A 9,721-nucleotide genomic window follows, 5' to 3' on the forward strand; every position below is an offset into this window, starting at 1 on the left:
ACTAGAATCATATAATAACTAATGCATTTCACATTACTTTTAAGGAGCAATGAAATTATTAGAAATATTTAGATACTGGAATTTAAATACAAAATGTTGAAATATTCTAAATAAATAATAAAATATTGCAGTCCCTGTACTGGCTCATTCATGTTAACAGGCTCTTGTACAATGAGAATATTGAGACTAGCAAATAATGATTACATTTTTATCCATTTATTGTACATAATTATAGTGACAGGCAAAACCACGAATGTATGAATCCTAGAAGAACCACAAATTCCAAAAACCGACATAAAACAGACACTGCAAACTTGAGAATAAGTCTTTTATTTACACTTTTAGAGCAGATATAAAAAGAAACATTTAGTTCAAAATGTGCAATAAAATCAGTACACAGCGTTTCCCTTTCGAGATCCAAAATACTCCAGAACTTCCACCAAAGTTCTACTGAAAATCTGAAAAAGGAAGAGAAAAGGATGTATCTTCTCCCAAATCGCAGCCATGTGACGCGGGTCAATGAAACAAACAGCACAAATCTGAACACACACTCGCACCTACAGATCCTCCATTAACAGCCAGTCTGAAGATACAGACCCTCACTCTGCTCTCACTGCTTACAGACGAACCAGAAGGCCAGAATTACAGAATCAAAGGCCATAGATTTAAATTTAAGCACAGAAATCAAAACGTACCAACGACAATGACGACTGAAACAGCGAAATTTTTACTCCCATTCCTTCAGGAGGGACATCAGGGCTGATCGCCATCAACCTTCAACCTACATCACTTACAACAACACACCACATATCACCGACACATCAACCCCTTACTTTCTTCATAGCTTCATCCAGGCAAACCACATACTGATGCAGATCTGACTGAGCTGAGAGAGACTGCATGTGACTAAACAGTAAAGGGGTAGAAAAATACAGAAAAGTATTTTCCTATTTAGTTTTGTGATACTGTATCAATTCTCAAAAACAAAGTATTGATTTTTAGTTAATAGTTTACATCCAAAAAACATTTTTGGTTTATATAGAACCAAATTCTACAGCTAGACAGCAGAGATTTTCACTGTTGTTAGATCCCACTGCTCTGACTGGATAATAAACTACATTTTCTTTGACGATTTTAAAGATTTTATGTATATGACCATATTTTTTCATACTTTGCCAGTACTCCAAAAAATGTATTTCCTATAATTCATATTCTTACCAATACACCACCCAACTAAACAGCTGCCTGTACCCATTAACCTTCATCATACATACTGCTCAGCTTGGACACCACAATTACTAATCAAAGCTCTGGACGAACCATTGGACCACAGATTGAGACCTTTCAGAACTGAAAAAAGGTTCTTAAAGTCGCATCAATATACAAAAAAAAGCACAGAAAACATTCCTTCCATTTCCAAAAATCACATACCTCAACCCATACTTCATCCACACAGCCTTCAATCCAAATTCAACACAACCTAAAGACAAGTTCAAGTAAAATCAGAAAAAAGCCACTGAAACACCAGATCTTCCCAATCAACGCTTTACTGCATGTATATATAAACTCCAGGATTCCAGCTTATTAGGTACACCTAGGATGTAGATACATTTGGTGACCATTTTGTCAGAACCAACAACCACATATATTCTGTATGTGTTCAGTGTAGGTATTGGCACAGATGCCGCTTGTACACCAGAAGTCTCCAACTCGTGTCCTGCTGGAGTTTCCCAGTTTCCCACAGCTGAAGCCCAATCCTAATTGGACACACCCCATTCAGCCAATCAAGGCATTCTGGAGGCAGCAATTCACCAAAATGGGTGGGGTGCATAAAGATTGGATCCAAAATGGAAAGGATGGAAAGTCTCTAGGTCAATGTTCAGATTGCAGGCAGATCTCATTTATTTCTCCAATTTGATCTGTTGAGATGGATGTCAGCGTTTCGTTGTGTTTTGACGCAAAAGACACATTGAAATCTGATTTGAGTATCCAGAGCGTCCAGGCTGAGACACATCTGATTATAAACCATATTCACCAAATCCCCAACCCCTGAGAGACAGAGCAAACGGGAGACTGAACAAGTGAGTGAGCAAGCAAGCAACAGACAAAAGAAAAGAACGAGCGAGAGTCTTCAGCACAGTGATAGTGTGTCGACAATTTGGAGGAAAATAAAGCGTAGATAAAAGTTGTAGATGGCTCTATTGGTAACTTGCTGGATTAGTATTTTCGCTACGAGGTCAAACGATACGCGTATTTTATGACATGGAATCTTACAAGAGTACTAGGAGGTCCAAATGCATGCCCATTGCTGACAAGGCTGCCGCCTACAAATAATTTGGATTCAACTTGCACAAATCAGATTTCATGTGGTTTCAGGTCAATAATCAGATCTGTGCTGGCAATCTGAACATAGAATAGCCATTCAAGTCCAGAAGTTGGGTTGAATACGGTCCACCAACTAATATATTGTGCCCCTACACAATTGCTGTTTCCAACAAACTGGCCAATAAATGTAACAACCTAACAGACTTAAAAATGTGCCAAGCTTGGACCCACCATTATCTCACACCAGTTCCAACACATCAATTTCAAGAAAGGAGACTTATTAGAGTTAGATTCTCTACTGTGGGTCATCACGGGTCATTCAAAAGGCAAGCACTGGTGACTGGAATAAAATAGAAGAGGAGACTAAAGGAGAGAAAGAAAAACAGTAGGAACAAAAATAAACGTCCCACTAATACCATCAAGAAGTGGGACATTTATGTCTGTACTGTTGAGTAGGGATGCACTGATATAGGAATTCAGGGCTGGTATTGTTCATGTAAATATTTTCCAATATCAACACACAGGGGTTTGATACTCAATACTCAGTTTTCATTATTTTTTGCCACTAGTTTTCACCATTGCATATATTCACTTTCGTCTTGAATTTCAAATTACAAACCTACAACATATATATATTGCGATTTGGTTGCGATTTTGTTTTAAATGGTCTTTTTATAAGTTCATAAGTTTTTTTTGCCATTTTTTCAGCCAAATAATTGCTTTTGACATATGAAAAATCTAGAATATGGCTACACAATATTGGAAGAAAAGCAACACTGGAATTGTTTGTACTAATGTAATAATGCATTCCAAGTATCAAACCTTTGACTAATCAAATACAATCTGCCTTTGCTAGATCTATATGTCATAAAACAAAATGTACTACATGTCCTTTCAATTCAAGCAAGTTGTGGAATAATATTTATGGTCTAATTTGCCTGATGTTCCTTATAATTTTACAAATTTTGTGTTGTTTAATTTGCGTCTTTACATCTGAATTTCATCTTAATCCTCCCTTTCATGATTTCATGATTCTATTCTAAAATTATTGAGCCCTACATTGCAGGTCCTGTGATTTAACTTTTATAGCATTTGGGCACATTGTGATGACAATGCTAAAACAATATATTGTCCAGCTGTAGTTTATAATAAGTAGAAAGTGGGCATCGTTGCCAAATAGTAAATATTTTAAGCAGCTTTTCACTTTTTAATACGTTATTTGAATCTGACAGTTGTTCTTAACCTGGTGTTTCATAATAAATGAACCAATAGAAATGCTCCAAAATTATACAATGAGTTACACAGAATTCCTTTGAGAGTTAAGCATTTAACATGTCAGCATTACATTTTGATTTCCACTTATTTGGAAATTAGAAAATTAGTTGTTTTTTTTGCCACTTTCACACAAAATATTTCGGTTTCCAAATATTTGGCTTATCCTTAATAAATACATGAAATATCCAAATTTAGATAATCTTTTTTCTGATAATACTAATATGATCCCAATATCATTGTGCATCCCTACTATTACATTATTACACACAATGCTAACTGTCTGCTGGCTGGCTTCTCAGTAAGGCTAAGTCATGGACTATAAAGATTATTTATCACAATTCGGGCCTCTGAAATCATCCAAACACAAAAGGCCACACAAAAACATTGCATTTAGTCGTAGGCCTGCTGAAACCAAATGGTTCCTGGGAATGAACAGCTCTAATAAGCAAATTTGCACATTAATAAACCGAACAAATGGATAAATAGAATTCTCTATTTATTGTGATGATCAGGCAAAATGACTGTAATAAACTGAAAATGAAATCCATCATCCTTCTGGTTCTGGACCAAAACGTGTGCTATGGAACCAAGATACCTCACTGCAGATGGACGTAAACAACTCTACTCACAACTCTAGGCCTATACTGTGTGCCAGGACGTATGTACAACATGGGATAATAGGATAAAGTTTTTGAGATGGATAAACAAAAACAGCATATGCTTGTGATATGAAGTCTTTGAGAAATGTACTGTTAATTTATTTCACCTACCATCCTACATCCTTCATTTTTTCGCACTCTATATATAAATATAAATACATGTTTATAAGGCGAATTATCGAATTAACCAAGAAAAAAAAAGAAAAAAGGCAAATTAAAAGGAACGATTATTTATACACAAAAACTACATACAGAAGGATTTTTTTGCTACGATCCAAAAAAATACATGGGTCAAAATCAATATTATAAAACTAGATATGTTTAGTCCACTCTGTCCCTGGCGTCATGTGTGCTATAGAATTGAATCCAACTAAATAAATACAACTCAAACAGTTCTGAATGGTGGAGTCAGTAATCTTGATCTTAAAACGTGACCAGCTAATATAGCTTATTAGTATAACTCCGTTACTCCATGGAGGTGCGACAGCTCTTTAAAAAGAACAGGGCAGACTCGCTGTGTTAGCCTAGCTTTATATAGTGCAATACGAGACCATGGCTGGTTTGATGGAGCAGTGCTACTTGGAAAAAACGAAGACAGCCAGTCTAAAGTTTACTCAAATCAACCTTCCAAAAAAATACCCAACACATTATTAAGGCAAAAGGTCCGTCCGCACTGTGCACTGCTCACAAAAATTCTAACAAAGCTCTAAAAGCCCTAAACAAACACTGTTTTTGCTTTTGTTGCGAACTTGAAATGGTGGAACACGTACTTAAGAAAACCCAGAAAAAGAATTACGGGTCTCTTCCTTCACGAAATGAAAGCCTTGGTATAAAGAAAAAACAAAAAACACTACAGACCTCAAAACAAGCATGCAGAATAGGACACTCCAGTAATACGCTCAGACCACTCTACCAACATTCTTAGCAACAACCGCTGAACTAGGAAGATATGAAGAACTACACTAAATGAACATCACCCCTTTCTTTAAAATTTTTTTTACGTAAAACATGTGGTATAATAGCACCCGATGACCCACCCCTAACCCTCACTGTGTAATCCCAAAAAAAAAAAAAAAAAAAAAGTGCAAGAAGTAAAAACAGATCGGCTTCGTATTTGTGATCGAGTTCAGTAGTGTTTTTCCTGCAAGTAATCTTTCATTTTGTTGGGTAAAGGCAATTTTTGGATCAGGTCTATCCGCGTGTACTGACGAATGATGAAGCGGCACGAGTACTGGAGCGATCGCACTTGCATAAACCTTGAAACAGGATTGGTTAATCTAACAGGGTAGGTGGCAGAGCCAGGCAAGCGCGACCTGGAGTAGCAGAAGGCTCCATTTTCCGAATCCCGTATGGAGTTGTCAATAAGATCCACGATGGACGTGTGGCCCTCGATGTCTGGCTGCTCGTAGAAGCTGAAGCTGCCGTTGGAGTGCTCGATCCGTGTGTGGAGCGTTTTGCCCTGTGAACGAAAGCTCAAGCTAAGAAGGTAGCGGTCATCAGAGCTGTCTCGGACCAGAAATGAACCGTCCGGAAGGTTGGTCAGCTTCTCTTCGGCCTCCCACCTGGTGATGGGACCCCAGTACCATCCTTGCTTGGCTAGTTTCTTAAGCTCCACCGTGAGGCTGGTCACCACCATCGGCCCACTGCTTTGGACCGCATCGTAGACCCGCTGGACTCCAGGAGCCGAGCTTGGGTCAAAGCTTAGGTGGCGGATGACGGATTCTGCGACTTGAGAGTGTGTACCGTCCAGTTCAGAAAGGCTCCTGGGGAGCTGGGCACCAGGAACCTGAGGTAGCAAAGGAGAAAGAGGGGCTTCAAGCCGGGAGCCTTGCAGCAAGGCATTTGCAGTGCTGAAAAGTAGACGATTGACCGAGGGCTCCATGAAGATATCCGGCGAAAGGAGATCATGGGCAATGGATTCCTCGTCCACATTAAGAGAACACCCCTCTGTCTGAGACACCACGTCCATGGGCGAGGTGCCATCCAAACAGAAAGAGCGCGAGCCCTCCTCGGAGAAAAGTCCGTCATCTAAAGGCATTGTGTACTGTATATAATCCTGAGCGGCAAGACCGATGACTACAGGCACGTGATCGGCCATGTCGAGATGCAAATCACCATTCTGGGGGTTGGAACTTTTAAAGGAGGAGCCACTGGACCCCTCAAAGAGCCCGTCCCTCTGAAGTTCCAGAAAATCCTTGCGGACAGCGTTGAGCACCGGGCTGGAACCCGAGGAGTGGATCAAGGCCTTCACCTTGGCGTCTAATTTGATGCAGGTTTCTTCCGAGTTCGTGGGTCTCAGGGGCCACGGTGTTGGGCTGTAGTGGTGGCTTCGAAGCGATGTGGAGCGTGAAGAGTGCTGTGACTTGAGGTCGCTGAAGGTGATGGGTGCAGACGATGAGGAAAACGTATCATCATCAATGGAGCAAACGGACGGTGAACTCCCCTTGACCTTTGGTTTCTGCTTTGTAGACAACCTCCTCTTCAAACTGCCCATGAGGCTTTCACTTTTGGAGCGATTCTTGGAGCCCTTCGCCTCTTCGCCGTCAAGGTCCCTGCCGACAAGCTCTTTGCTGTAGCAGCCTCCGTAAAGAGCATCTTCGGCAGGGAAGCTGGCCGACAGGTCCGGCTGGGATATGGCATACTCCACAGCTTTTTCTTCTTTCCCTTTTATGCTTAACGACTTTCGTATTGTCTTGAGACTAATTTTCTTCATCCTGAATGCTCCTTCCAACACTTTGGAAGAAGATGACTCACGCAGAACGTTCCAGGAAAGGGAAAGGCAGAGGAGAATGCTTGCTCATCGCTGGTCATGCACAGCTAGCCATAACTGCCAGGCCTGGAAGGGAAAAAAGGAAATAAATATTGGTAAATGGCCCTCAGATTTAATGATTCAAAATAATAATAATAATAATAATAATAATAATAATAATAATAATAATAATACACAAGCTGAGCCTAGATTAAGTCTAAACTGGAGTCTTTTTGGGCTCATTTAGTAAAACTGAACCAAACTTATTTTTTTAATTACACTACACTACAACCTTTTAATCTAAATATACAGCTTTTATAGATTCTATTTAGCATGTTTAAATTACAAAAAGACAATATATAACAAAAAACTGCTTGAAATCAATGAATTTTAAAAGTAACCTGGGCAGTGTAGGTTAGCTATAGTAGTGCAGACAGCGTCACATGGTCATTCACAGGAAAATAATCTTTACTGGTAAGCACCGTGATTAACCAGTCTCATGTTGCATTTGATTTTGGACATTTCAGTTTGAAAGGCTACAACAATTAGTCGATATAATCGACAATGCCGATTAATTATCAACATATCGTTAATTTGTAAAAGTCCTGCTTTACACAAAGTGCTGGGGACAAAAGCGCAATTGGAGAAGGGGAAATGGCAAACTCACAACTTAGTCTGTGTCTCCAAAAGTGCCCAAACACAACAGATATTACAACATATTTACCCACTAAATATTAGTATTTTCCACATTTAAACAACATCTAGACATATAAATGACTTTTAAATCTCATGTTCAGCTGTTTCTCTTGTTTTTAGAGATGGAAAACAGCAGAAACAATTGTTGACTAATCGACTAATCGAAAAAATAAATTATCAGATTAGTCGACTACCAAAATAATTATTAGTTGGTCATGCTAATCAACCAGCTTGGCCTTACTGGTCATGCTAGTCCACCAGCTGGGTCCTGCTGGTCTTACTGATCGACCAGAATGGTAAAGCTTGGTCATACTGGTTATACAGGTTAGTTTGGTCAGGCTGTTCATGCTTGTAGACAAGCTGAACATTAAACTCAAATAAAACCACCCTAAGCCAGTAAAACTATATAGAAAATCTAAGCTTGTCAACCAGTTTGAGTTGGCCCTGCTGTTTTTAACAGAAAATTTAATAAGAAGCTGAAACAATAAACCAGTTTAAGCTTTGTTTTGACTCTGTTTATAGACAGATGACCTTATTTAAACAGAGCTTCAGTCAGTCTAATCTGGGGTTAATAATACTGAAGGCCCTGTTATTATTCAGCAGATGAACACAGGGTACAGTAGCTGAGCTCTCTGGTAGTGAAATAAACAGTAAGTAAAGCTGAAGAGAAGATTACCTTTAACCTCCCAGCGATGTAAACTAACAGCCTGCCTCATGCTTCCCTGCAGACAGATACAGATACAGATGATGACGATGATGATGATGGAGCCTCATCAGTTTAATTCAGTTAGATCCAGCCCGCTGTGCTAACAGCTCTCACACAGCTCTCTGGTTCTTCTCTCAGCTAAACGCGCTTCTCGCGGCTCCGCTGCTGAACCCCGGGCGCCGCGGCCGCTCGGCGGGGCTCCGGTCGGGCGGCGGGAGCGGGTATCCGGGCTTTAAGCGGGTTTTTGGGGTAAAAATGAAGCATTTAAAACTTTTTGCGCTCCGTCCTCCGCTCTCCCCTTTGTTTGCTGTTGCATCATGGGAGTAAGCGACGGACCCCGAAGCCCGTTACGTCGCTACGGTGGCCGACAGGGAGCGGAGGAAACAGGACAGACAGCTCTAACATAAACCTGATATTAAAACCGTTTCCACTGGATTAATCACCGAATTACACGGAAGTAACTAAATTAAACAAACTAAATTGAACTAAATTATACTGAGATAAGCTGAATTAAACTAAATTGAACTGAATTACACTGAGATAAACTGAATCACACTGAGATAAGGTGAATTAAACTGAACTGAATTACACTAAAATAAACTGAATTAAACTGCATTACACTGAGATAAACTGAATTGCACTGAGCTAAACTGAATTAAATTGAGATACACTGAATTGCACTGAATTCCACCGAATTAAACTAAATTACACTGAAATAGAATTAAACGGAATTAAACTAAATTGATCTGAATTGAACTGAATTACAATAAAATAAACTGAATTGAACTGAATTACAATATAATAAACTGAATTAAACTAAAATAAACAGAATTAAACTGAATTGAACTGAATTACACTGAGATAGAATTAATTTAACTGGATTACACTGAGATAAGATGAATTAAACTGTGAACTGAAATGGACTACAAATAATTAAAATGAATTAAAATGAATTACACTGAGATTAACTGAATTAAATCAAATTAAACTAAATTACACTGAGATAATCAGAATTAAACTGAATTGAACTTAATTAAACTCAACTGAATGCAATCTATCTGAACTGAACAAAACCGAATTAAAACTGAATGAATAGACCTCAAATTTGTGACATTTTCAAAAAAAAACTTTCTCAGTGTATTCTGTAATTTATTCTCTTTCAGAATCATTAAATACAGTTTTTTTCATTGTTGCTGCACAATTTTAAACTTTTAAAAATATTGAAAAATATATCTAAATTATTTACTTTGTAGCTAAAGTAGAATATATAATTAAAAAATGATTATTAACCCAATGTATTTCTATTTATTC

At 38.6% G+C, this 9,721-nt stretch overlaps 1 protein-coding gene across 1 annotated transcript; it reads right to left on the reverse strand.

Annotated features, from left to right (window-relative positions):
- Positions 1-314: 314 nt before the first annotated feature.
- Positions 315-8,754, reverse strand: socs6b (suppressor of cytokine signaling 6b). Its single transcript, XM_007252984.4, has 2 exons — positions 8,381-8,754; positions 315-7,095 (listed from the first exon to the last, which is right to left on the reverse strand). Exon 2 carries the CDS (start codon positions 6,970-6,972, stop codon positions 5,386-5,388), a length of 1,587 nt encoding a protein of 528 aa, XP_007253046.3. The 5' UTR covers positions 6,973-7,095; positions 8,381-8,754; the 3' UTR covers positions 315-5,385.
- Between the last annotated feature and the right edge of the window lie 967 nt (positions 8,755-9,721).

The sequence above is a fragment of the Astyanax mexicanus genome, chromosome 4 (assembly GCF_023375975.1).
Source record: "Astyanax mexicanus isolate ESR-SI-001 chromosome 4, AstMex3_surface, whole genome shotgun sequence".
Lineage (NCBI taxonomy): Eukaryota > Metazoa > Chordata > Actinopteri > Characiformes > Acestrorhamphidae > Astyanax > Astyanax mexicanus.